The sequence below is a fragment of the Drosophila sechellia genome, chromosome X, assembly GCF_004382195.2.
Source record: "Drosophila sechellia strain sech25 chromosome X, ASM438219v1, whole genome shotgun sequence".
NCBI classification, from domain to species: domain Eukaryota; kingdom Metazoa; phylum Arthropoda; class Insecta; order Diptera; family Drosophilidae; genus Drosophila; species Drosophila sechellia.
In genome coordinates this window covers 9,858,741-9,886,071 of record NC_045954.1, presented here as the reverse complement: position 1 = coordinate 9,886,071, position 27,331 = coordinate 9,858,741, and the positions used below count along the sequence as shown (strand labels likewise).

The window sequence follows — 27,331 nt, the reverse complement described above, 5'->3', positions numbered from 1 at the left end:
TTTATTTAGATCTTCTCAATTAAATGATCTATCAACTTAATATATGTTAAAATATACTTTTATAAGATTTTATTTTATTATTACAGTGAGATATCGGCCATAACTACTTAAACTTTCGACCGGACTGTTGGAAAAATAACAAATTTAACTAACAAAATATGACATCACTTAACATATATTTCATGTTAACAGATAAGAGAAAATTTAGTAAAATGCCTTAATTGAGAAATTTATTAGTTTGCTGGAGATTTTCAAAAAAGTTTTTTAGAAGGTCTGCCAGCTTGATCTTCTTGTTTGTTTTTTAACATCTTTTTCTTATTATCAATACACAGTTAGGCAAGCTGTGTTTATTCAAATTTATATTCTTTTATTAGTTTTTCATTTATTTTTTATTTTTAAATCTTCTATTTTAAGATATATTTTTTTAAGATATCATTTTATTATCGCAGGGAGATATCGGCCATAACTACTTACACATTCATATCTGACTGCTGGAGATTGATTTTTTTGCTTATTTTTTCGAGTATTTTCCTATTATTAATTCAAGTTCTATAGTTATTATTAATTTAGTTAAGCAAGCTAATTACATTAAAATTTATAATCTTATATTATGTGGCAATGGGATATTCTAGGCTGCTTGCGATACATGGATGTACAATCGCAACACGGTCACACTGCCTGCCCCATTTAGCTGACAGTTCCATCTCTAGTTTTCAAGCCGAATATGGCGAAGTTTTCATTATCAATTCGTTCAGATAGCAAACGGAATTAGTGAAAGGTGGTCGATTTTAACGGAACGGAGCTAATCCGCGGGATTAAGTGAAAGCCCAACCGACCGGTATAGGCGTGTTATCCGCTAATAGGCTAATCAATCCAGTGGATACGGTATGTGGGGCCAATGGCAAACCGCCGCCGTAGTGGCTCCAACTGCCGCTCTACCTCCGCAACCGTCGGTTCCGCCACCGCTGCCGGACGCCCCGCCCCCTCCGCCTCCGTCGGATGCGTCCGCCGGATCCGGAGCACTCTCATCAGTCGGGGCCTCTGCAGCCATAGTCACTGCTGCAGCCACAGTCACAACGGACCCCGGATTCAACCCCTATAGCAGCGGGCAGGCGACGGGGGCTGGCAACCCCTATCAACAGTATACGGCCGCCCAGTACGCGGCCATGACACCCGAGCAGCAGTACGCCCTGCAGCACCACTGGCAACAGTGGCAGACGTACCAGGAGGAGTACGCCAAGTGGCATGCCCAGTACGGCGAACAGGTGGGTCTAATCAATTAGTTATCGGCGATCATATTGCTATAGTAGTCTTCCAACCCTTTAGTACAAGCGTGAAATGGCAGCAGCCGCGGCCACAACTACCGCGATTCAAGGCGTGCCTGCTCCTATGGTAGCGACTCCTGCACCAGCACCCGTCCCTGTGGTCGCTGCTCCCGGGCCACAGGCCTATCCTGTCGCACATACCTATTACCAAGGCGTCAGCGCCGCGCCGGTGCAGCCAACTACAACCGTGGCCGTCGCGGGAGTGCCGCCACTGCCCGGTAAGATCATGGCCCAGCCGCAGATGTACAACCAGCCGCCGCCGCCACCACAAAAAGGCGGATACAATCAGCATCCGAATGACATCCAAAGCATGTGGCCGGGACCACCGCCAATGCAGCAGCCGCCGCCAAACAGATATGTTGGCGGTCAAATGAACCAGATGAACTACAACAATGCCGGGCCAGACAACCAGGGATTTCCCAATCTCCAGCAGCCACCGCCAAATCTGCAGAGACCAACACCGCGGCAGCAGCAGCCGCATTCAAACAATATGGACCATGGCCAGTGGGGAAATAACAATAATCGTCCTCCCTGGGATACCAGTGGTCCGCCGCCTGATAATACCGGGCAACCAAATCGCTGGAATGGCCCGCCGCCGGCAAATGATGTCAACAATCGCTGGAATGGAACGTCATTTAACAATAACACCAACACCAACAATAACACCAATCGCCGCTGGGATGGGACTTCAAATCAAGCGCCGTCTGGCGGGGATCAGCAACAGAATCGTTGGATGAGCGAACCACCGCCAAGCGTTCCGAATCCCAATCAGCAGCATCAAAACCCGAATTCCTGGATGAGCGGACCACCACCGAGTATAAGTGATCCGTCACAGGACCATCAGCAGCAAAACAATAGCAGCCAGCCACAGAATGCCCGCCCAAATCGCTGGCAAGAAATCAATTCCGACATCGACACACCGCCAATGAGGACCAACAACAAGCCAAATAGCATCCAAAATAGCCGCAATAGTTGGGGAGATGGAGGTGGAGATGGAAACCAAAGCAAGAATCCATTCATCAAGAACCCACAGTCCGATTTTGGCAAATATGGCAACAGTTACAATAACCAAGATCAAGGTAGTTCAGGAGGAAGCAACTTTGGCGGCGGAGGTGGCGGCTTTGGAGATGATAGTGGAGGCAACCAAAGCCAGGACAGTTTTGCTGGACGTGGAAGCGGACCCGGCAGTAATAATAATAACTTTAGTAACAATCGCCGCCAGAACAATCGACGGGATAACAATCGTAACCAGGGATTTTCTGATGAGAGAGGCGGTGGGGATTCTGGTCCAGGCGGCTACAATCAAAATCGTGGCAGTTACAATCAGCGCAACAGCTTCAATCAGTCGAATGCGCCCTACCAGCAGTCCAATAATCAGTCGCAGCAGAACCGCAATCAACAGCAATCATCCGATCTGGACGAGGCCAGTTTCGATCGCCTGTTTGACCAGTGGGAGCAGCAGTTCGAAGAATGGAAGCTCGCCAATGCCAACCATCCGGATCGCGACGAGTATCGCCGCTACGAGGAGGAGTTCGAGAAGCAGCGCCGTCGCATCGCCGAGAGAAGGGAGCAGATGCGCCGACGTCGCCAACTGCAGATGGGTGGTTCGGCAGGAGGCTCGACCACAGAAAAACAGAAGGAAGCAGCCGTAGGTGCATCCATAACCGCGGATCAGCAGCCAAATGAGGATCCCTTCCAAGACCGGGGACATTTTGCTGATCAGGGTCCTTGGCCGGAAAGTGGCTTTGGTGACCAGGGACCCGGATCGGGTCCGAACTTCGGACACGGCAACAGGCAGTCCGGAAATGCTGGTCATTTTGGAAAAGAGAATCGCCCCTTCGAAAGCGCAGGAGTTCCTGCATTCAAAGGCAACCAAGGACCACCACCGGGGATGCACAACCAGTACGAAACCACCAAGGAAGCCATCCAACAGACATTGGACAAGCAGCCAGAGGAATCCAACCAGGGAAGTCTAACCAAGTCGGCGACATCAAATGAAAATTCATCTGATGCAAAGAAAGCAAAAACGACAGCTCCCCCTGTGGATCCACCAATTCCATCCCTGCTGCCGCCCGAAGTCAAAGTCCCGGCTGCACCAGTAGTGCCAGATCCGACAGTGGTTCCGCCCACGCAGCCTCCTCCGGTTTCCACCAATTTTGGCAAGCGCCGGCAAAGCGCTGCTCCCACACAAATACCCGCTAAGCAAGTCAAGGAGGAGCAGCCCATATTCACCATTTCCCTGGACGACGACGATGAGGAGGAAGAGGTGGTACAGGACGCGCCCGACACGCCCATGGGCCGCATTTTCAAGAAGAACGATGGCATACCCGGTCTGGATTTGGTGGACGATGGCAGTAACAAGAATAAATCGTCCTCGGTCTTCAATGTGGTGCTCAAGGATTCAGGAGATCCAAAAGCGCCTGATGAATCTAAAAAACAGCCGGACGACCAGTCCGCCGCCAAGAAGGGCGACGAATCTCTAAGCAAGGCCCTCAAGGATCCAAATTTCATCAACAATCTCTCCCAGGCGGTGGCCAATGTGCAGGGGCGCGAGCAGCGCGATCGTCACGAGCAACGCGAGGATCATGAATCGGGCACGGATGGACGTCCATTGTCCTTCGCCGAGTGGCAGCGCAAGAAGAACAGCGGCAACGAAAACAAGTCGCAGGATTCCCGCGACTCGGTGAGCACCAATAGCGGTGAGAAACCGGACAAAAATGGCCCACCTGGTGGCTTTGGTCCCGGAAACGGACCAGGCGGACGTCCAGGTCCTGGTCCAGGTCAAAACGATGGATCACGCTTCGATGTCTTTGGACCAAATCAAGTGCCTGGAAATAACTTCATTGACTTGGATAACAATGGTCCACCTAACTTTGGACCACCGGGCAGGAACTTTGGACCCAACGGCCCAGGACCACGTGGAAACTTCGGACCCAACTTCGGGCCCAACTTTGGCCCTAGAGGGCCGTTTATTAGACCAAATGGACCGGGTCCGGGTCCGAATTTCGGACCACACTTCAGACACAATGGCCCCAACTTTGGACCAAACTTTGGCCCCAATTTCGGACCGCGTCCGGGTTCCCGCAACTTCGGACCTCGCGGACCCGATGGTCCTTTCGGTCCGCGACGTGATGACTTCGGCGGTCCGCCGTTTGGCGGTCTACGACCCCACATGGGGCCCAATGGACCCGGTCCCAACATGCGCGGTTTCAACGGTGGACCAATCAGTGATAATCCCTTCCGCCGCCAAGGCGGCCCACCGGGTCCGGGTTTTGGCGACGATGATCTGGGCGCAGGACCGCCGAGAGGACCCAGAAACTTCGGCAACCGCTTTGGAAATCCAGGCGGAGGTGGAGGAGGCGGAAACAACAATCGGAAGAACTGGAATGACGGGTATGTGTCCTCAATCTGTTTTTAATTTTTTCCGACTTGAATGAATATTTTTTCACTACGTATACAATAATATCGAAATGTTATATCTTGACTAAAATTGGGGAACGGGGAAAGAAGAAGATTCTTTCCCCACTTTATGCTCTCCTAAATTCCAATATTAACTGTCTGATTGTCTGTGGAAGATATGGGAACGTTATCTTCTCAAGAGCACTTGCTTTTAGTATTCATTTCAATGATACAGTCTGCAAATATGTTCGTTTTGGGGAAGTTAAATGTAGGGCTGCATGCTTACAAATTATCTTTGAAACGTTAATACAACCTTAAACAACATTAACCATTCAGTAATTCGTTGATTTTGTATAAAGTACAGCTGCTATTTGCACTTATAGTTACTGTTTTAAGTGTTTAATTATGAATAATCAGTCCATTATTATGCATAATCAATCCATGCGTTGGGGTAAACCCAAACATTATCTAAAACCTGTGGGCCGTCGAGTGATTGTTTGTCCGAGTGTACGTACTATCCCCTACCGATGGGTTTACGAATATCTGAAATCTGATGCAACGTTTTCGAATGCTTATTTATTCAGCTCTCTTTCACATTACGCATATCCGTGAGATGCCTTCTCAAACGGCCTGATGTTCAGATAGCCTATAGATATATATATATATATATGTATCGTTCTCATTGGAGGGAATCGTTGGGCACAATTCCGCTCGATCCCCTTACCCTCATTTTGTACCCCTTTCACTTTCTCTATCTGTATCTGTATTGATATCATCAAATTTAATTTAGTTAACTTGTGCAGGCCTTTTTCTAGTTATCTTTAATGCTGGAATTTCGATTCCAACCCCGTTTTTTTCTTCTTCTCTTCTACTTTTATGCAATACTGATATATAAATACTGAATATAAAAACATAATTAAAACAATCTTACAAACGAACGATAAAAAAATCGAATACGAAAACCAACACGCAAACGAATATCTAAACGGTGGTATTGATTGTTGGCGATGTCCCCGATACATATGCATATATATGCATATATATGCATATATCCACAAATCCACCAATCTGTGTCTGATCCATTGTCTGTGCAGCAAGAGAAGGGGGCGGTAGGAAGCACCAGCAACGGCGGCAGGAGCACAGGATCTGATCTCTGAACTCTCGAATTCGGGATCTGATTAGGCGACAGAGGACAGACTTTGTTTGGGGGGCGGCTATCGAGGGAGGGCAGATCGTGAAACCTCCTCGAAAATAAACATACTTAAATATATAACTAGCTATATATACATGCAGCGTCCAGAAGTCAGAGAAAGATCTATAATATTAAGATTAAGGATTCACGCATACGCATCTGCCATATTCGCAGAAGACAAATTAAAAAAAAATAAATAAAAAATATCGTATATGGATCTAATTTTGTTGCTCCGTGGTGTAAACTATTTTTACTTTCTTCTGCCCTGCAATATCACTTAGAAATAGACCAAGCTCTCACCTAATTATTATATATTATTTGTTCGTTTCAAATCGACGCAGTTATATAAGTAACTTCTTTGCTTTGCAACAACAATCTCTCAATTCGAGTACTATGTAAAAATTTTTTAGCGCGAAATTATTTAAGTCCAATTGTTAAATATATACTATGGAATTAAATATCAATAAAGGAAGACAAAACACAACGTTCTTGGGGGAGATCCTTTTTAATTTCGTTCTATGATCAACTGTCCGTCTGCAAATGAATCTTTCAATATCATTCATTAAATATATACATCCGATCGCTAAACATTGGCTCTGGTTAATCTTTAAACATAGTTGATATATCCAATTGATTAGTCATAGGGATTATTCCAGGATCTGTTTAAAAACTGATATCTTTACGAATTTGACTGCCAAATGTCATTGATGTTTGTTGAACAAACCAATAGATATTTCGTTGGAAATGCACTTGATAAGGTTTTGGAATCAAACACATCTAAATTCGTCCGCTTTCCTATATCCGATTCTAATTTTGTATCTTAAACAAGCAGTATTGTCCGCAATATGCTATGTTAAACAATAAAGCACTCTTTTATAAATTATCTATTGTCCGATTAATAAAACATCACAAAGCCTTTGAGATGAAATAGCCGTCATTTGTTGCTATAATACATATATTCATATTGGCAAAAAGCTATGATTTAAATGATTTACCAATTTAATTCGTTCCAATTTTTTGATTCTTTGTCCGCTTATCTATGCAATTTTGTTAGCTATTTCCGTTTCCAAAATCAAGGCGACATTTTCCGAATTAATTAAGATTTGAGTACTTAAGCATTTTGTTACGTTGTGATGCTATTTTGATTATATTTTTAAGCAATGTTGCTTGCCTATTCTAAGCTTAGAGCCAAAAGTAAATGAATCTTTCCATGCTGACCTGCAATTTTGAGGCCAGTGGGACATGTACATAGATAGTGCACCTGCCCCATTGACCACTGCCACGCCCCCTTATCTTAACTTAAACAAACAACTATTTTAGTAAATTTTATCCGAAGTAAAAGTTCAAGTGTTTTTCTTTTGGTTTTTAAACATTAAAAACCTGAAAAAATAATAATATACATACAATACCAAAAATATGAAATAAACCACACAAATTGCCGCCAAATAATAAATAAACCAACGTAAACGTAACCATTGTATACTAAAATCGCCAATGGTGTGTCCCACCTACCACCTTCCATCACTAAAAAAAAACAAAACAAACCAAAACTAAAGGCCGGAGCAGCAGAAGCAGCAACAGTTCCATGGCCGCCCGAACCACGATGATGCCATTTATCGACCGTTGAAGGTATTCGACTATTCCAATAACCCAACTGCCGCCAAGGTGATCGATTATGGCCACAAGTCGGGTGATGGCAACCCCATCGATGGGCCATCCGGTCCCAATCCCGCCGACGGAATTCCAGAATTTAAAGCAATGAAGACCTTCGAGTATGGCCACTCCTCGCTCACGGGATCGAATCGCTTGGGAATGCCCGGTGTAATGGGAGGAGATCACAACCAGGCGATGACAGGTGGCCGTGGTATGACAGCGGGACCAGGTAGACTCGGAGGAGCAGGGACCAAGCGCAAGAATAAGAAAAAAAATAAACAGCAAAAGAACGGGGAGCTAATGACGTTCAATCAAAACCTACAAATCCAATCGAATACGGTTGAAGAACGTAGCATCACAAATCCCGAACAGGGCGATGGGGTAAGTGGTCAGCGCAGTACAAGCCTCTATGTTAGTATCTAATCCTGTCTATGAATATAACCCAGCAGCAGGCCCACAATGAAGTCCGCAACCAGAGCGAATTCCAGGACCAGGCCGATGGGTTCCAGGAAAATGAAGAACGCAATGATCTCGAAGATATTTCCGAAGGTGAAGAGTAAGTTCAACATATTAATGCCTTTTTTTTAGTGCTCGCTGTATACAATGCTTCCATTTTTTTTATCAGTAACCTACAATCTATTGTTTTCGATGATGACAACGAAGAGCTGCCACCGCCGCCATCGATGAAAATATGTAATCAGGGAAATGCTCAGGAGCAGTACAATCCCATCCCTGGAAATTCGGATAAGGTGGCTGCTCCGGCGCCAGCTATGTCACTTTTTCCCTCGGCAGCCAATGCCAATGATAGACCTTCCGACCCAATGATGGCTCCCAATCTGGAGATGTCCGTGGCGACCAGTGAGAATCGCAATACGTTCTCATTGGACGAAGTGCTTTTGTATCCCGGTCGCATAAACCGTCCCAAGCGCATCTGTATTATTTTGCGCGGTCCTCCTGGCTGCGGCAAATCGCATGTAGCACGTCTCATCAAGGAGAAGGAACTGCAGATGGGCGGTGCCAATCCGCGCATTCTAAGCATCGATGATTATTTCCTCATTGAAAACGACTACGATGAGAAGTGCCCCAAAACGGGCAAGAAGGTGAGAAGAAGTGTAACTAAGTGTTAGGTTATTAGTTTTACTATATTCCATTGCTTACCATCTGCAGATACCCAAAAAGGAAATTTTGTACGAGTATGATGACACCATGGAAGAGGCATACATGCAATGCCTTGTCAAATCGTTCAAAAAGACACTTAGCGACAATCTGTACGATTTCGTAATCGTGGATTGCAACAATAATTCGCTGCGCACACTGAATGAATTTTATTGCCACGCCAAAGACTCGAATTTTGTGGTGGGTCCATGGTCAACGAATCGAAGCTTCTTGTGGGAATGTTACATATATATTCTTTCTATTCACTATAGCCCTACATAGTGGACCTGCACTGCGATCTAGAAACGTGCCTTGGTAGAAACTCCCACCAGCGCACCGAGCACGATATCCGTGTGGTGCTGGACAACTGGTGCAACACACCGATGCATTACATCAAACTGGACGTGAGCTCACTCCTCGAAAACGTCGTCGAGATGGAAGACGTTGAAGGCATGGCTACGGTAACTATGCACTAGGCGGTGCGACGCTACGGTGGCTTCTTCTGTGTCGCCGCCGAGCAGGAGTTGATGAAGCTCTTGAACTGGCCGGTGGGTCTTTGGCCAGTTCGGAGTTTTTCAGTTGAATCAAAATCTAGTCATGTTTACTGTTTAAGCCATTACTTTACATACATATACACAATGATACCTTTAATGCTAACCTGGCCGGGCCAAGTCATTTCAAAAAAAAAAAAAAAAACATAAAAAAAAAAGCGAACACGCTAAGTGAAAACGATAGGAAAGCTAACGATACTAGCCTAAGTTCTAAACTGGTATTGAATCCCTATAATTTATATATATATTTATATATATTCTGACATGCAATATGTGCTCCGCTAGTCCTAATCTAAGAAACAATTTCGAACTTACAATTAAGCTTTTAGTAAAGACAACTATGCAAGCTGGGTCAAGCGAACGTTTTGTTGATTTATGGCGGCTTCGTTTCATTTCCAGGACGATAATGCATGCGCCGACGTTGGCGCAACTGTGGGAGCATCCGCGGCACTCGAGGATGCGGCTGTCGAGGAGACAGACGACAGCAATAGCGCCGACGCCTCCAACTATGTAAGTCTTACCACTAATTGCATCGACTGATTGGATTCATTTTGAGACACATGTACATGTGTGCGGTGTTTCCGTAGAAGAAATTAAGGGGGTATTATTAAATGATTGCTTATTTGCTATATGATTGGATTCCTATATCCAATTTGATGTACAAATATCTTAAGAAATGTGTAGAGCTTTAATAACTCGACTTCTAAGATATAAGATTCATATATGTATATATATGCGTTTAAAGCCTGTGATTTAACATTGCTTTTAGTTGATAACTATTTAATATGCTTAGCTTATTAGTTTGCGCTTTTGGACTAACAAGTAGTCGCTGTTAATTAGTCTGATTATTCGCCCAGAATTAATCCAGTCAGTCAGTGGGGCATTCTGAAATAATAGGGAAACTATTGACTAACTGGGTTGTGGTCATCGTATCGGTAAACACGCCTCTAAAATATCCTGAAATTCTCCCATTGCACTCCATTGAATCCGGCCCACCTCACCCAATCGTGCGTTTCGTGTGCTCACCGTACAGTGCGGCTTCCTGAAAAGCAAATGGGAATGCGACACCACCGAGGATAATCTAGGTGAGTCCCCAAGAACTTGTTCTCAGTTGGTCGCTCCCACAAAACGAATTTCTTGTTTCAGCCCGCTTGGATGGCACCAAGCGCCTGATGCAGAACCGCAGGACCACCAGCATGGCGGACTATCTCCAGCTGGAGGATTGGAAACCACCCACAAACTCGGCCGATGGCAAGAAGCGGGTAAGTGCGTGCAAAGGCTAGCTATTGAGAAACGAAAACTTGACCAAGAAGAGGATAGCTATATGTATTGCCATCTCTTCTGGCTGAGAAAGTAAATTATCCGAGTGTAACAAATGCTTCCTAGCATTTTGTTATCGAGTTGTATTCACTAAAACGCCTTCAATCTGTTTTAGGTGCGATGGGCTGACATCGAGGAAAAGCGCTCGCAGAAGAAGATGCGAGCCATCGGTTTTGTGGTGGGTCAAACCGACTGGAACCGCATGATGGATCCGAATGCCGGCAGTCGGGCTTTGAATAAAACCAAGTTTATCGAGCGCGTCAAGCGTCGCTAGATGTCAATTGCAAACACGCCACAAATTCCGAATTACAAAAAGCTAACAAAATTAAAAAAAAAAACTCGCAGCATTTCCACTCACCAAAAGCAGAAACACAGAGCATTTCCACACACACATCGACGCCAATCGGGCGACAACCATGGGCTGAATGAGGCCGAATTACATGTCATCATCTGACATCTAAATGCAATCAGTATAATTTTGAAATAATCAGTCATTCTTACGGCTGCATTTAGAAAAACGAATTCAATTGCGTTGAACGACACGAACAGACGCGTTTGAAACCATATTATCATGTTATACATATGAATGTATTTTAATTGTAAATTGTATCAAACGCTATTAAACCGAATAAGACATCCCGTCATGTTTTTTTTTTTTTTTTTTTGTTAATTTAGTTTGACGAAATATAAATTGTTTATATGTATATTTACATAATGTTGACTTCAAGTTGGCGGGTTCATCGAACTTCTGCCGCTGTCCCTGTTTCCTGCGTGACAGCTGTCTCTGTTGCTCTGTAAACAACCATTGACAGCTGTTCTTTTGTGGGCGACGGGGGGCGTGGCCGGCGGCAATGTGGGCGTAGTGGGGCTGGGCTTTGTGGATGCTGCGTGTGCATCGCACTCACATGCCTGCCAAGGTGAATTACAGATGACGGCTTGGGGCAGAGTTGCACAACACGCGGTGCAAGTGGAAGGGGTTTGGATTTTCGGGGGGCGGTTGGGGAGGGGTTGGGGTTGGATCGGGAGGAGCAGCTCCAGTAGTCACCAATGGCTCGCACCCAGTCTCAAGAGCACGAATCCATTGACAGTCAGTGATGATTGAATTGAAATAAATAGCTGAATGATAGATTGCAGTTCTATGGCTACAAATAATATAAAATTGTGGTTGCTCGACGAAATGTGAAGTGCTTGTGTATAAATGTCGAATGTTCAAAAAAAAAATTACAGTGTAGTTCAAAAGAAAGAAAACATCTAATTATTTATAAAAACCTTTTTAAAATAGCTAAAATAAAAAGAGCTGACCATATTTGATACATGTATAACGAATGAAATATGGGTATAATATTTTTGAAAAATAACTTCGAAAAAGAATGTTCGCCTTGCATTCAAAGTTCGTTTATTTTCGAGTTCAAGGGGAGTTATCCAAAATAAAATGCTGTTCAGTTCTCTTTTGAGAGCCAAACACTTTCTGTAGCAATCTTATGAGCGCCCCGTAAGGATATTCGTTTTGGCTATTCTTTTGAGCAAATGGCCAGATCTGGCGGGTAAATAGCCGAAGGCCAAGTTCTGGCGGACGATTTTCCGAGTCCCTGGCACGAAGCCGATTTAAAAGCGCTTCAATTTCTGTTTTAGTCGAGCAACGCAACTCGAACGCAACGGTACATGAGCGTCGGTTGGCGAGCGAATCCAGTGTCCCGTTATCAACAACAACTCTCCAAACACCGAACTGCAGTTGAATTAAACCACCAAAAACTGCGTGTTTTTTTTTCAAGTTCCATAGATCTAGTACAGTACAACAGTTACTCAATTACTCAATTGCAACTTCCGAAGAATTCGCGTAGTGCGAAAATCGCTAAAAATCAGCAGCCGCACTTTGAAGTTACGTCAAAAGGAGTCGCGAAAGAGGAAGAGCGAGAGTGTGAGAGAGAGAGGTGGAAAGAGAGCCGTAAGAAAATAACAACAAGGCAGAAGCACGCGATAGGAGTAACTGTAAATGTGAGGGGATAAAATAGGAGAAAGAAATCAGCAAAAGAACTTTTCGTATTATTTGCTGTTGTTGCTTTCGGTTTGTTGTTTTTGGCGCGTCGTCGCCGTTTGCTTTTTTGTTTTTATTAGTTTTATTTATTTTTCCTTTCCAATTTTTTTTTGTCTTCGCTGTGCCTGTGCCTTTGTTGTTGATTGCTGTGCAGCCGGCTTTGGTCAAAAGGGAGGGGGTGATAAAGCGAGCAGGAAGAGGAGCCAGAGGAGGCTTATGTAAAGTGTGCTTCGAGCGTGCTATGGAAGCATGTCGTCCACTTCCAGCTCCGTGCTAACGTTGTCATCGTTTAATCTATTATTTTTCACCCAAGGTAAGCACTTGACACTTTACATAACTCCCCCATTGCGGACCGATTGCCCGTCCGATTGGGATTAATGCGTGTCCAGTTGGACAGCATGAGCTTGGGGAGCCGGACCACCGCTGACCCAATTGGAGTCCAGTGGGGATGTATCGCCGCCAGAGGGCATAATAAATTGCGGCTTATGTGGGCGAATTTCCGATGGGTTTTCAGGGATCTCGGGAAATTGTGAAAATTTAGTTTAAGCTTGCGGGATTTGGGTAAATTTGATTTATACATGTATGAAGTTTAAACATATCAAACGAAGTAAAAAAAAACATGTATAAAATATATTATTCCGAAATCAAATCCTTTTCAGTAAATTTATTCGTAAGCCGGCTATAATGTTTCACTAACTTAATTTGTATCCAGCAAATCAGGACATTTTCCAAATGGTTCAGTTCGGTTGTTTCCGCACTTGTTTAAATCGCCGTTTATGTGACATGAATCTCAGTGCAGATTGAACCACCCACAGACGCGCAGGATAATAAATCTCAGTCGGAGGGTCCCTAATCCTGGGCTCAATCTAACCAACCCAGCCGCAGACCCTTTATTAATCCCCACCCATTTAGTGGGCCACCCGAGCGGCCTGACCAGCTTGATTTGCATGCAAATTGCGTATAAATCCTTGAATTGTTACTGCAACAGTGAAAACTCACCGCGTAATGCCGCATTCCCACTCTCTCAATACGAAAAAAGAAAAAATATGCGAATGTTGGGGGCAGTTGGCTTGGCCAAACCCATTATTTGGTAATGGTCGTCGTTGCTGGAAATGTTTGCTTTTAATTAAAACAAAAGGCGATGAAACAGTGGTGCTGTTTGCCAAGACAAAACTTCCACAGCTGTTCATTTGGACAAATTGATTTTTCTGCACCTAATTGTCGAGGTTTTCTCGAGGGGGTTTGGGATGGGGGTTTCTGGCCAAAGTGTGGCTACCAATTTGGCAAACTTTTTGGCAAATTAACGAGCCAAGGAGATCGTTTGGTAGATAGCTGCCGTCAAGGACGTGCGGCCAAGTATGCTGCCTCTGCCTCCAATCAAAATTGAATTCCCACTTTTGTTGAACCAACACTGCGGTTTCAGCACTTCGACAACAACAACTGCACCACCGCGAGCGTGCGAAACACATGCAACAAGGGCTTTGCCACTATTTTTAGACACTTTGCCACCCGGGCCACAAGGTGCCATTTGCCATTTGAAAGGGGTAACAACTTTGGGGCAACATCGTTGCTGCAAATGCTCTAACCGAAAAGTTGGGCCAAAGTTTTCATCTGTTTTTCGGAATTTATGGGGACGAAATAAAGCCCTTAATATTCATGAATGCATTCAGCAGGTTTCAAAAGTGGAGAAGTTTTTTGGAAGGTACCCCAAATCCTCTGTAGGTCTGAAAGCCTTTTCAAGAATGTCCAAGAGAATGCTGTAAAAAAAAAAAACATCGTCTTCTGGCATTTATCCTTGGAAATTTGGGACTCTCAATGTGATGTTGCAAAGCAGGGAAATTTTATTAAATTATTTAATACTGGAAATTATAATACTTGAAATATTTGATATAAGAAAATATTTAGTTAGGGCTTTGAATTATTATATAAATGCGGTTTTATGTTATGTAAGCTTAGCAAAGGAGCTCGTCCGCCTTAAAGGGTATAACGAGACAATAGCTCCAAGAAAGTGTGGTTTGTTGGGGGAACCGGGTTTTCAATGTCAATGCCAAAAAAAAGGACGAGTGCCCCACACACACACACACACCCATCCACTTTACCCACACTAGCTCACTTATTTTTTTAATAGAGTGCTTGTGAATTTGATTTCCCTTGCATTGATTTTCCGCTTGGTCGGCTGATCCGAGGGGCCGGCAATAAGGGGCAGCATTATTTGATTATTTTTGTTTGCTCCCGATTTTAATTGCTACGCTGGAACACAGGGGCTCACACATGAAATCCTTCGAAATAGGCAATGGGAAAGTGCATTTTGCAATTATGCCAACCGAATGGAACTAGAAGTACGACGGGCAGAGCAACAACAACAGCAGCAACAACAACAACTTCAACAAGTGGGCGGAGGACATCATTACGGAGAAGGTCCTGTCCCCAGTCCCATGTCCTTCCCTTCGCCACTCAACAAGCCAGCCAACCATCATTTCACCCTTCATCTGCTGTCTGGTTTCTACGGCAAAGCAAATAAAGTACGAAATGAGAATTGCCATGGAATGGTCACAGTAGTCTGAAATAGTTTCCATAGGGTTTTCACTCCTAATTAAGTTTGTAAGCTGATCGGAGAAATTGCAATGGCTTAAATGATGTCTGCTTTTCTGCTGGATTTGATTTGGCGTTTTTCATGGGTATATGCAAACTTTCTTTTGGAACTTCTGCCATTTTCGCCTGCCTTTCGACCACTGTGCTGTGGTGTGGGTGAAGAAGTTGAGCCAGGCGCTGGATTAGCTCTTGTCGTGACCTCGTCGTGGCCCGTTGGCATGCAAAATGCAACTAATTATGAATTTTAATTAATTCTGGCATTTTATTTTGTTTGCCGCTGCTGTGCAGCAATTCCGCCTGCGGGCAATAATAATAATAAAGTGACTCGGGGAATTGCTGCGAAAGTCTTCAGCACTTTCCGTCGCTTTGCTCCTAGACTTTTTCCCCGGCTTTTGGTCAAGAGCATACTATATATACTAGATATGTAGCTGGAAATAAAAGTAAAATGGGAGGGAAAACAAGAGCATTGAATGACTCTTTTGTTCAGGTTTTCCCATTTTCCCCGCATTCAAGTGTCTGCCTTTCGGTTGTTTCTGTCGTTTGATTTGGCCGCATTCGTGGCATTTTGGCCATGGGAGATTGCATTTCACTTTGACCATTCAAGAATTTCATGTGCAGCAGGGAAATATTTGCATTTTTTAATGCACACCTTTTAAAGGTATTCACTGGAATGTAAAGTCTTTAGAATTGCATCTCAGTTCAGTGGTTTTAAGCATCGAATTTTACCAACCGCAGGCCGAAAATTGCAGTCCTTCGTTAGAAAATAATTGAAAAAAAACCTAGAAGCTTAGGGTCACTTTGTCTTACTTAAATCGATTTGTGCGCTCAAAAAGTTAATGGAGTTTTCAGTTTTATTGAAAATGGCCTTAAATGGCTTTAACACTAATTTCCCATTATTGATTGCCCGCTGTTATTTGCCCAGCACATTTTCCCCTTTTGTTTTCATTGTCATTGCCATTGCTTTCCAGCCATATATTGTGCCATATGTATATTTAACTATTTTGTTGTGCCAGCAGAATAATCGCATAGTCTGCTTTTGAGGGCAACAGCTGCTGCTGACACTCGTGCCCCGTGCCCCCCGATCTTAACCCCCGTGCCACAATGCTTAACCCCTGTTGTGCGCACTTATGCCTGAAAGCTTTCTGAAATTCCAATTTAATGGTCCTCTGGCTTAAACTGCATTTTGTCCACTCCTCCATTTCTATACCCCCCACCGCCCACACACTCTAACCCCTTTTTTGCCCACTATTTGTTGTCTGTGCAGGAATCGATGGACATTCTGTGTGGTCGTTCTAAGCCAAATGCATTATTAAGCGCCATAAAAATGTCAGGGTTGTCGTATAAGTGCACAGAGAATAAGATTAACGACTATTGGAAAGTCGAAAACAAAATCATGCTGAAATATATTAGCTAAATTACCCGTTTATACGAGGATTTAACTGACTAACTAAACGGGCACATGTGTTTAACTTGTTTTGAGCAATGAACTTGACTTTGTTAGTTTGACAACGATTAATTAGCGCGAAAATGATACTGGTGTCTTCGGAATATGATATCTCTTCCTTACTACATTTTTTTCTGTGTATTCCCACACAAAATGTTGTTGTTTGGTTTGGCTCGTGTGTTGAGGGATCTTGAAGTGGGTTTTTGGGCGCTTGCCGGTGACACGAAATGCAATCGGCACTCCATGTGGGAGTCATAAATATTGCAACACACAATTCCACTGAAAACTGACGTAGTCAACTTGCCACGGCTCTCAGGATGGCATTTTCCAGGACACGATTGCTGGCACTCTTCATTAACCGATGTGAAATCAATCCATTATTCACCAGCCACGTACCTTTGTTTATTGTACCACAATTAAATTATTTACAAGCAGATTGCACAGTACAAACCGAGTTATGCAAACCGAGTTAGATGTTAATAACTACTAACTAATTAAAGGAGAGAGAGCATGAACCAATACAATAGTTAATTAATATTGCCTCCATTATCTTTCTAAGATATATATTCTTTAGTTTTAAATACTTGTTACCAATAAAACAGCTCTTAAAAACGAAAAACGTTTTATTTTTATACCAAATTTAATGTGCAAATTAAAGAAATCCGCCTAAATGGCATAATATTCTGCTTTTGATGCCTGTTCGCGGGATTTTCCGACCTTTGAAGCTGCACTTTTTATCTTTAAAATTTGAATTCCGAAACCGACAAACAAACCTGTTTAGAAGGAGGATACATTTCAAAGGACTCGACTTCAGCTCGACTTGCACAGATACTCAAGTTGATGCTTGAAAAGTTTTGCCCCTCCGGCGACCCTTGAACTCTTCCATTTTTCCATTTGTGGCCATTCTGCTTCGATATCCCAGCTGGGTGCCATCGGCAAAAGTTTATTTCGCCGCTTGTTGCTTCAATCGCCGATCTGAGGAGCATATCCGAGGATATAGCCCGCGGAGGAAGGACGCAGGATATACTATAGTTGGAAGTGCAAATTATGTAAAATGGCCGCATTAGGGGAAAAAGTGTGGCAAAAAAAAGGGCAGAAAATACAGGTGAAGTTAAACGAAGTTGGTGCAAAAATGCATAATTTAAGAAAAATATTCGTATGAAACTATTTAAAATCTTATTAAAATTCATGTAATAATACAAATTATAAATCTAGTACATAAACGTCCCCCTAGTTTGGCACAAATCGAGCCGAGTGCTTAAATAATTAATTACAGAAAAGCGCAATTCCATGAAAAGCGTGCCGAAGTGGTGTTGTGGTTGCTTTTGGGGTTGGCCATCGTGGGAATAAAACTAAATGGGGGGAAAAAGGAAAAACGAAAAACCAAAAAGTGGGTGAAAGGAAAAGAAAGTCGGGAGGGGCTGGTGAAAAACCATCACGAGTCAGTCCTTCACTGCTCGCAGTGTTGTTAAACCAATTGGCAAACATTTTTATTTTATTACATTTCCACAGTTGCATTCGCTGTTGCTTTTTCCAGCTTTCTAATAGCGAAAACACAACCGACCACCCACTAATTTTCGCCCCTCATTTTCCGCACCCTTCCGCGAAAATTCCAGCCAATCAGTCGTCGGGGTAAATAGTTGGTAACTAGGGGTTCCGCATCCGGTTAATAAACAAAAGGTGTCGCCCGCCCGTCTGTCTCCGGATTTATTTGTCCGGATCTCTATGCTTGTTTTGGCCATTGTCTCTTGACTTTTGCTTTTCGATGGGCGGTGGATTGTTGAGGATTCAGACTGGGATTGGGTAACGTTTATCGCCGAGTTGTTTTTGGTTGGGCTTTTTACTGTGGTTTTCGTGGCTCCGCTTGGATGGCCTGTGTTTATGGCAAAATCAATGCAGAGCGCGTCTAAAAATAGGCAACTGGTCAAAATGCGTCACGGCCAAAAAGCCCATGGGGTGCCCTAATTAAATCGCTCGACAATTGATGGTTTGCCCATCGACAAAAGTGAATGATTGAACAGCAGACTGATTGAGTGGCCTTGCACTGGGCCAAAATGCATATAAAGGGGTTTACTAATGGTTTTCTCTAATGGCTTTCTCTAATGTAAGCATATAACGCAAATCGCCGAAACTTAAGCTATTAAGAATATTCAAAAATCATGCTAAGCTTATAGTATTCCAAGTATTACATTTCCTTTCAATAGTTTACAACGCTTTATAGTTAGTGGAATTTATTGAAAATATTTCAAAGTTATTAGCTGATGTGAGTTGGGGATATGAGTGCTGTTCTACTTTAGTACCAACATCTTCTTAATGTCCACTAACTAGTTTAATCGCGCTGTGATCCTTTCTCTGCGTGTGAATTTAGGCGTCCCCATTGGATTCGTGTTGAAATCAATTAACTGACGTCAGCAGGGGATGATGATTATGATGGTGGTGGTGGTGGTGCTGTGGGTTGACTTTCCAGGGGGTGTTGCATACTTTTCGGCAAGCAGCTTGCTCCTTACATAACCCCACATGGGCTAACTTTTGTTTTCGTGTTTCGTGGAACAACAAAAATACACCATGTACTAACCATACCCCACACCTGCCAGTAGTTTCCTGCCAGGCAGTGCAAACTTATTATGGCCATTTTTGGCTTGTGCGAAACTTTATCAACATTATGGATGACTGACTGACTGACTGACTGACTTACATCTGCCCCCAACTTGGACAAGGTTGAACTTAAAATTGCTTCGTATATGTTATGTGGGAATGTGTGTTTGGCAAATGTTTGTTTGCCTTGTGCTCGGTTTTACTTACCCGCGAGAAATGGCCAACTTTAAAAAAGCAATCTTATTACGTTCGTGTAGTGGCAAAGTTTGCAGATATATCTGTGCTACAGAAAACGAAAATATATTATGGCTATACAAGTTTAATTCACATTGAGTGAGCCACTCGTCACAATCTGAGCAAGGTAGTGTAATTTGGTTTATAATTAAATGATTTGTATATCGTTTTTTTTATACACTTTTTTTCTTTATTAATGGCACATCTCAATCCGCTGAAATGCCCTGCTTAACCCTTTCTTAAATCATGTTTCTAGGTGACTTTTGAAAGCTAGAAATAAAATATGAGCAATGACGTTGCCATTGGCGTTTTATTGTTGTTCTTTCCACGGCTTTTTTTTTTATTCTTGTTTCCTGTCGAACGTGAATGAGAAGAAGAAGAAGAAGCGGAAACAGGCAGCGTCATAAATATGTAAGTAGTGTGTGTATGACCTTCGCGTGTCGCAGCAACATTTTCAGCACTTTCTGCATGCAGAAATACAACAACGTTTAATTGAAGCATTTTTTTTGCCACCGCCTTTGGTGTTCGCTGTTTTTGTTTTTCTTTCTTTTGTTGCTGTTGTTCCTTTTGGCAAGCAAATCATGTTGCATGTTCCCACCGCTCTGACCTCTGACCCCGATATATCACCCAGTCCCCATGATTTATTAGTCCGTGGCCTACGTCCGCACGAGGGACACGAACTGCAGGAATATAACCAGGGCCTCCAGAATGAAGAAGAACATCTGTATGAGTTGGATAATATTTAAAAGATGTATATATAGGGGAAATCTTTTTGTATTTGTATACCCCCGCTAGAGTCTGCAGGTTGAGGTGATAAATGCCGCAGACATCGATCTGTATAGGATCCTGTATGATCTGCAGGGCAAATCCCTCGATTTGACTTCTTTCCAAGGGCGTTTGTCCTGGTAGATCCTTCAGTTGCTGTTGCAGGTATTTGGACTAGAAGGATATAAGTCTCACTTACTGCTAACCTGTGCACGTATGAAATAGTTAGATAACCTACCTTGGACACACATCGATGACAGGCGGCGCAGATGCTCCAGATCTTGATGAGGGTGGGGCACACGACGAACATGACCTGGACAAAGAGGAACAAGGTGGCAGGTAATACCTGCAGATATGCCACCATGAAGTACACATTGCAAACGATGATCCAGTCGCCCAGACAAAGAACATTCAGCAGGAGCAACGAGAGACCGAATAGATGTGACAACGAACGCGTCACTTTCGCCAGATGGGCATAGTCCAGTCTGAGAGTTTTGTAATCCGAGGACGCGGATATGACCCTATGATGCAGCTGTTCCAGCTGGCCATCCAAACGATCCACCAGCACCATCATTTGCAGATAGCGTGCACGAACTGCCTGAAGGCTATAGGCATACCGCAGATTCTCCAAATAAATGCCACGAATCGTATACTCGGATAAGACGAGGAATGCATTGCACGCGAATAGTATGAATTCCAGGATCAAATGCCTATATATAAAGGGTGTCGCCTTGACCGGAGGCAGTTCCTCCAGCAGATAACGAAAGCGCCGGCATTCGAAAAGGGCCGAAAAGGCAATCCAAGCATGGATAATTTTGTAGGCCATATTAACGCCCATGGTGACCTTCGCAAAGTACGCGGGCACGGACTCATTATCTGGTGTTTCTTCTGTAAAGTATTTTTCCATTTCACCGACCAGTTCGATCAATACTAGCACCAGGAAGGTACTGCTCAACAGACGGCCCAAACGACTGCCACTCCAGCCACAAACCAGTCCGCATAGCTGAAAGTAGCCAGTTAGAAAGTGTTCCAGCCACAGCGACATTGGGCTACCAACTGAGGGATCGACATTTTCACCTGGCTAACTATCGTTTAATTAATCAAAATGGAGGTGCTACGAGATCGTATCTAGCGCGTAATTGGGTTAAGTTTATCGAACGGGAGAAGTGCCAATGTTTGGTGACCCCAATTGTTCAAAAGTTTTCTCTTACCGGGACTCATAACCAATAGAGTTAAAGGTCAATTATTCCTATAAAATGTATCAATAGTTTTGATTTTAATGCTCTAAGACCTTTAGGAGTAATATGAGTAAATAAGCTCAATGCTAATTTGCGTATCATTCTGTAACTATTTGCAGTGCTCACGGTACTCAGCTCGACGATCAAGTACAACGAATACGCGACGGACAAGGGCGGCAATGTCAGCATACCGTGCATAGCCCAGGGAAACATAATGTGGGTGAAAGAGCACGGCAACAACAGCACGATAGTTCAGGTAAATCAATGGGGATTCCTCTCCAGAAACGGAGATATACTTTTGAGATAAATACCCCATTTTAGACTGGTCGTGTTCTCGTCCTGCGAAATGTGAGCACCACGGATGCGGGAATCTACGTATGCTTCGCATCGGTGCCACGCCCATCGACAACAGCAACATCAGCAACTACCTCACCGCAAAATCAGCAGGAGAAAGAGACGCGGCCACTGGAGGATGAGGATGGTGGCCAAGGGGAAAGCGTATCCCCCAAGGATGACCAGCCGAAGGAAGCCGAAATGGAGGAGGAAGTGGAGTACCTCGCCCACCAGCGAACCAAGCTCATCGTTCGCACTGTTCCGGGTCCAGTGTCGCAGCTATACTTCAAGGCCTCCACCATACTGGGCTTCCTCATCTGGCGCTTCAATAAGACCCAATCCGGTGGCTATCCGGTGCGCAGCTTTACGGCGGAGTACCGTAACGTCTCCTACAAGACCCCGCCGGCGAATGCCAGTTTCGAGCACGCCTGGAGCAGGATGGATCCCATCAACATAGCCTTTAATGTGGTGAGTATCTAGGACATCTTTCTTTATAGTCAGATATATAGACAGTCGTATGCGTAGTTGCAGTTTAATCTAACTGAAACTTGTTCTAGCGCCAAATGGAAGTCTATCGCCTGGCACCCAACACCACCTATGAGTTTCGGATATGGGCCAACAACGAACTGGGCAGCGGCGAGGTGGTCACCACTAATGTGACCACGCTGCCGGAGACCAAGGAGGAGGGTGAGTACTCCGGGCACTGCCTGCTTGATTAACCACCCATTCGAATCCTAGAGATCTTAGGCTCCATTAGGCTAGGCTAGGCTAGGTTCAAACCAGGCTAGACTATGTTGATTATGACTAATATTTTCGTACAACTTTGATATTCTACTTTAAATGTGTAAACTTTAATTCTAAACGGTAGTTGATCATTCCTAATTTCCAATTGGTGTCAACATCTATATATTAAGTACCAACGGAGGGGATTGCAATTGGAAAATAACATGGTGTATTATTTAAATATCATTAATAGAATACCAAACTTTAACGAAAACCTATTGACTGATTGCAATCCTATCTGCTGGCCTAACTTTAGTATCTTGATTGGTAGAGCCAGTATTATTTACCAACAAAAAAAAAAAAAAAAAAAATGAAACCCAGAAAAAAGTGTAAACGTATAGCTCATTGTTTAGTACATTCGATTTGTATTTTTGGTAATTTTCGTTGTCCATCTATATCTCTCTCCCCTCTCTCTCTCTCTCTCGCTCTCGCTCTCGTTGGTGTGTCTCCTTTGTGCCTCTGCCTCTGTCTCTGTCACGCCCGATATCCAGATCTTATACGCCTTATAAAACCCGACCTAGACAATTTCGATCCACGCATTTGGATAGTGGCCGTCAGCATAGTGCTCGGAACCCTTGTGATATTAGCGATCGGACTCTGCATTGTGCTCTCCAAGGAGTGCTATCAGTCGGCGCAAATGGGTACAGACTAAGTCGATCAACTCCAGCTTTAGCTTCCAAATAAATCCAGCTCCAACTGCAGAGTCTATATATATATATATATATATACATATATATCCCCAGTTGAAAAGAACTGCAAACAATTCCCGAGATAATGAGCAACAATTCACCTGTTATTTAATTTATTTGCGTCTCTTTTGCGTAACTATAAGATATTTTTTTAGTTCCCATTTGGCTTGTTTTCGGTTCCATTGGTTGTTAAATTCACACATTCATTTTACCTGCATTGTTCAGTTTTGTTATGGCTATATTTCAATGTTATTGGTGTGGTTGTTGTTGTTGTCGTTAATGCTACATAGCTGTTGTTGTTGCCGCTGCTATTGTTGTTAATAATTAATAATATCCAAACGTTGTGTTTAACCGCATTTAGTTTTTATGTTTGCCAGCCGAACGCAAAATGTTTGCTTTTGCCGTTGGGTGTTGTTTATATGTATTATATTTAAGTCCCCTTATATACTAAACGACATATACATATGTGTGTACAAATGGCTCCTGTGACCTGTAAATATAATTACAATGCGAACTGCATACATAAATGTATTTGCTATGAGAATCTCGGCGGACAAATCAAATGCTGATTCGTTTATACATTTTGTTCATAGTAAAAGGAGTAGGTCCAATTATTTGTAGAAATGAATAGGTTATATTTTCATTAGATAAGAGTAGAAGCAGCTAGTCTAAACAGTAGAAATACATTATAAATATTTTAATTCAAGTTGCTTAATTAAATTGTGAAAATCTAGTTCGCATTGCAATCGAAAATTATTTAGCGCCGCAGGATAAGTTTATCGTATGTATTTTCCCACATTTACTCAATTAAAAACTCTCTTAAATAGAGCCTAGCCCTAAGTAATGAACGCTGTATTTCCCTTTAAATTAACTAAATCCAAATCCAGTCCTAGACCAAGAGTATATGAAAAGCTTTAAGCACTTAAACTGTGATAGCCTGCACTTGTAGCCAAAAGTCAATCAATGGAAACCAAATCAAACTAAAAACCGTCTAGAGGTCTAAACCAGTTTTAAGCTTTAAATGCAAATGGAAAAGCCACAACATTTTACCGAATGAATATTGTAAAATGCCTAGACCAATGAAAATGCTTTATCAATGTTGTAACCGTGTATGTACTTTACCGAATATTATTGTGTTATTTGCATTTGCAACGATAAAACCCGTAAGAGCACGACAATTAAATGTTTTAAAAAAAAACCAAAAGGGTGGATTGTATGTAATATTTTGTTGAAATGCTGTTTAGTTTTGTTTTGAGAACACTCGAGCTTGGATTTCAATAGAAAATGCACACAAAAGAACACACAGAAACATACGAGATATATAAAACACTATACTATACGCATAAACAACGGTGTTCAAAATAAAGCAAGTAAATTTATAATATTAATTGAAGCTTGCAGCTTGTGTATAAATTCTATTAATTTTGATTATTGGCGTTTGGCAAAACTTGCATTTAATAAAAATGTTCAATTTAAATACCTATTATTTTGGACACTGCTGTGGGCACACTTATTTAGAGAGACAAAGTTGTTGCTTGCATTACGCATACGCCCTGTGCGACGCTTGGGGCTAAAGTGTCGCGTTTTTTGAGTGACACTTGCCTGGAGCGCCGCCTGTAAATATTTGTGTTAAACTGTTGCACAGCTACACTCAGAAAAATAAGATAAAACACCCCAAAACACACATTCACATACCGACACAGACAACACAAAAATCCCTAGCAAACGAGGTAATGTAGAGAACAATTATCAAAAATAATCCTAATAAATGTTTTTTCTTCTCTCTCTCTCTCTCTCTCTCTCTATTTCTTCTTCTGCTCTCTGTCTCCTTCTTCTTTTTGAATTAATATCTATATAACAATAATCTGTAAACTTCTTCCGATTTCACTTAAAAAAGAACTGCAAGATGGTTGGGACAGCATTGAGCTCATACCGAACATAATACTTAATCCCGGTTTCAGCGAGTCGGACGGCGGACCAGAGCCTGGTGGCCAAGGTCATGTGGGCGGTGCTGGCGATCAGGATGCTGGGGAGGATGACGATGACGATGTGGCCATGCCATTTCCGCGCACCATCATCTTTGGCCAGCACCATCGAACGCCCCCTCCGCCGCGTTTGCATTTGCCACCGCAGCACCACCGCCATCAAAACCAGAGCCACCACCACCAGTATCACCATCAGCAGCGGCAGCAGCAGCACCACCACCACCACCTCCGGCGGCAGGACGACGATGATGACGACGACTACGAGGAGGAGCACGAACCCACCATGGAGCGGTTCAAGCGCAAAGTCTCCGTCTTCTTCACCGGTCCCACCATCAAGCGTATTTGAGACGTATTTGAGTACAAACACTGGTCACCAAGGTTGTTGCATTGCGGCTTGATTGGAGAGTTAGGATCCACCTCCACACCATATACATAGATATAGAAATGAGAGAGAGAGCTTATCGATCGATCGAATATTTCGTTTTCATTTCGGTTTCCTGTCCAAGCTTCAACTATGCAATACCAAACAAAAAAAGAAACGCCACAAATCGCCAGAAATTTTGATTTATAGCTCATTGCATTGCTTCTATGCCCCGAATCACAACTATATAGTATATATACACGTATTATAAATATAAACCAAAACAAATATATTGCTGTGATACAAATTCAATTGAACGAACATTGTAAGGATTTACCATAAAGCACACGAAACACCAAAACCCAGCTATTAACCATCATGAATTTGCTGAAGCTCGTAGCCATAAAGCCCACATTGTATTTTGTCTAGTTAAACACGCCATCTGAGTTACAGCCACTGGATTATTCAGATCCAGATATAGACGACAGAATTTAGCGGACAAGTTAGCTTAGAGCCTCAAAAATCCTCCAAAAGAGATCTGTTACCAAGTACTAATCAAGATAAATGTCCTTATATCTAGTCCGTTTGTCTGTTAGCCCGAACTAATGCTTTTCTGTACTAGTAACTGGTTTTATAATATTTAAAATTAAATTAGTCGATTGTAACAGATCTCTGATAGTCCATATAGATACCGGACTATATCGTTCGAACTTATCCTTGTTTTGGTTCCGTTTGAAAGATTTAACAAACTGTGAAACAATTTTATAATTGAGCAAATATTTTGCACTGTAGAGCGCACCAAACGATCTATATATAGATATATAAATATATATATATATTTAAAACCGTGAAAAACGTTTGATAAACATTTTAAATAAACGGCAAAATGCCTTGTGCTTTAGTTCGGCCTCAAAGCTAAATAAATTGATTATGATATGATATAGGAATATTTATTAACGTAGTTAAAGTAGCCTGAAAACCAAATATTCAAAGAAATGAAAACAAAAACTGCTTCCACTCACAGTAAACAAAATCTAAACAATGAAATTGTTATAAAAGATAAATCAAAACTAATTTTAAACAAGCGAATATTGTGAATATACCGAAGCAAACAAAAAAAAAATATATATATAGAGAGAACGATCACAAAATGTGTGGAATGTACATAAAGATAGCGAGTGGGTATCTTAAGAAAGACTGTAGTTAATGTTTAAGACACTTTGGCCTGCGCTTTTACCAATTTTTTGGGGCCCAACTTGGCCCAAACTCCTTGGTTCCAACCATATTTTGCATTGATCTGCTAGAGCTACCAACAAGTATATAGTATTAATATTTCTAACAATTCGGAATGTGCACTTAACTAAGCGAAGATTGAAACTAAAAAATCAGAATGTGGAAACATCCTATTTAAATAGAACGAAGTTAAATAAGCAAAAGTCTCTCGCTTAAGCCCTCATCCTAAACTCTTGGCTGTATTTCTAATTGTTATCGCTTCAGGTTGAGGTTTATTGTTATAACGCCAGCCAGCAATACTCCCCGCCAAAAAAAAAAAAATACCCTAAACAAATTATTTTCTAATCTGAGCCCAAGCCATGAGTGGAAAAGATTAGACCTCAACACCACAAAAACACCGACAACAATAAAATAAATCTAAGTTTACAAAACCAAACAACAATCCCTAC

At 42.6% G+C, this 27,331-nt stretch overlaps 3 protein-coding genes across 13 annotated transcripts; 2 read left to right on the top strand and 1 right to left on the bottom strand.

The window, feature by feature from the left end:
• Nucleotides 1–697: 697 nt before the first annotated feature.
• LOC6617513 (B-cell CLL/lymphoma 9-like protein) lies at nucleotides 698–11,244 on the top strand. 4 transcript variants are annotated; one of them, XM_032724912.1, is made up of 11 exons: nucleotides 699–1,265; nucleotides 1,327–4,718; nucleotides 7,473–7,950; nucleotides 8,019–8,125; nucleotides 8,195–8,669; nucleotides 8,737–8,925; nucleotides 8,997–9,185; nucleotides 9,675–9,785; nucleotides 10,309–10,360; nucleotides 10,422–10,537; nucleotides 10,711–11,244. In XM_032724912.1, the coding sequence occupies exons 1-11, from the start codon at nucleotides 888–890 to the stop codon at nucleotides 10,867–10,869; spliced, it is 5,646 nt and encodes a 1,881-aa protein (XP_032580803.1). In that variant the 5' UTR covers nucleotides 699–887; the 3' UTR covers nucleotides 10,870–11,244. The 4 variants fall into 4 exon arrangements, with proteins under 4 accessions (XP_032580804.1, XP_032580805.1, XP_032580803.1 ...); XM_032724911.1 differs by having other exon boundaries at nucleotides 8,016–8,125; XM_032724913.1 differs by lacking the exons at nucleotides 7,473–7,950; nucleotides 8,019–8,125; nucleotides 8,195–8,669; ... (1 more) ...; nucleotides 8,997–9,185; nucleotides 10,711–11,244 and having other exon boundaries at nucleotides 698–1,265; nucleotides 10,422–10,513.
• Nucleotides 11,245–12,212: 968 nt separating this feature from the next.
• LOC6617511 lies at nucleotides 12,213–27,321 on the top strand. Of its 8 annotated transcripts, none has more exons than XM_032724919.1 (7): nucleotides 12,447–12,590; nucleotides 12,785–12,943; nucleotides 21,618–21,754; nucleotides 21,820–22,299; nucleotides 22,389–22,518; nucleotides 23,106–23,255; nucleotides 25,201–27,321. In XM_032724919.1, exons 2-7 carry the CDS (start codon nucleotides 12,880–12,882, stop codon nucleotides 25,632–25,634), a joined length of 1,395 nt encoding a protein of 464 aa, XP_032580810.1. In that variant the 5' UTR covers nucleotides 12,447–12,590; nucleotides 12,785–12,879; the 3' UTR covers nucleotides 25,635–27,321. The 8 variants fall into 8 exon arrangements, with proteins under 8 accessions (XP_032580808.1, XP_032580807.1, XP_032580806.1 ...); XM_032724920.1 differs by having other exon boundaries at nucleotides 12,449–12,540; XM_032724916.1 differs by lacking the exon at nucleotides 12,785–12,943 and having other exon boundaries at nucleotides 12,214–12,540; nucleotides 25,265–27,321.
• LOC6617512 (putative gustatory receptor 9a) lies at nucleotides 20,152–21,436 on the bottom strand. Its single transcript, XM_002041792.2, has 3 exons — nucleotides 20,499–21,436; nucleotides 20,282–20,434; nucleotides 20,152–20,217 (listed from the first exon to the last, which is right to left on the bottom strand). Exons 1-3 carry the CDS (start codon nucleotides 21,303–21,305, stop codon nucleotides 20,152–20,154), a joined length of 1,026 nt encoding a protein of 341 aa, XP_002041828.1. The 5' UTR covers nucleotides 21,306–21,436.
• Nucleotides 27,322–27,331: the final 10 nt, after the last annotated feature.

Excerpts from the sequence above, each read along its gene's own strand:
- LOC6617513 (XM_032724911.1), top strand. The coding sequence starts at position 888 with ATGTGGGGCCAATGGCAAACCGCCGCCGTAGTGGCTCCAACTGCCGCT. Across the intron at positions 4,719-7,472 it reads CGGAAGAACTGGAATGACGG|GCCGGAGCAGCAGAAGCAGC; the intron begins GTATGTGTCCTC and ends CCAAAACTAAAG. Across the intron at positions 9,786-10,308 it reads GCGCCGACGCCTCCAACTAT|TGCGGCTTCCTGAAAAGCAA; the intron begins GTAAGTCTTACC and ends CTCACCGTACAG.
- LOC6617511 (XM_032724915.1), top strand. The coding sequence starts at position 12,258 with ATGAGCGTCGGTTGGCGAGCGAATCCAGTGTCCCGTTATCAACAACAA. Across the intron at positions 21,755-21,819 it reads ACAACAGCACGATAGTTCAG|ACTGGTCGTGTTCTCGTCCT; the intron begins GTAAATCAATGG and ends ACCCCATTTTAG. Across the intron at positions 23,256-25,200 it reads CTATCAGTCGGCGCAAATGG|AACTGCAAGATGGTTGGGAC; the intron begins GTACAGACTAAG and ends CACTTAAAAAAG.
- LOC6617512 (XM_002041792.2), bottom strand. The coding sequence starts at position 21,305 with ATGTCGCTGTGGCTGGAACACTTTCTAACTGGCTACTTTCAGCTATGC. Across the intron at positions 20,435-20,498 it reads GTCATCGATGTGTGTCCAAG|TCCAAATACCTGCAACAGCA; the intron begins GTAGGTTATCTA and ends ATATCCTTCTAG. Across the intron at positions 20,218-20,281 it reads ACCTGCAGACTCTAGCGGGG|ATGTTCTTCTTCATTCTGGA; the intron begins GTATACAAATAC and ends CAACTCATACAG.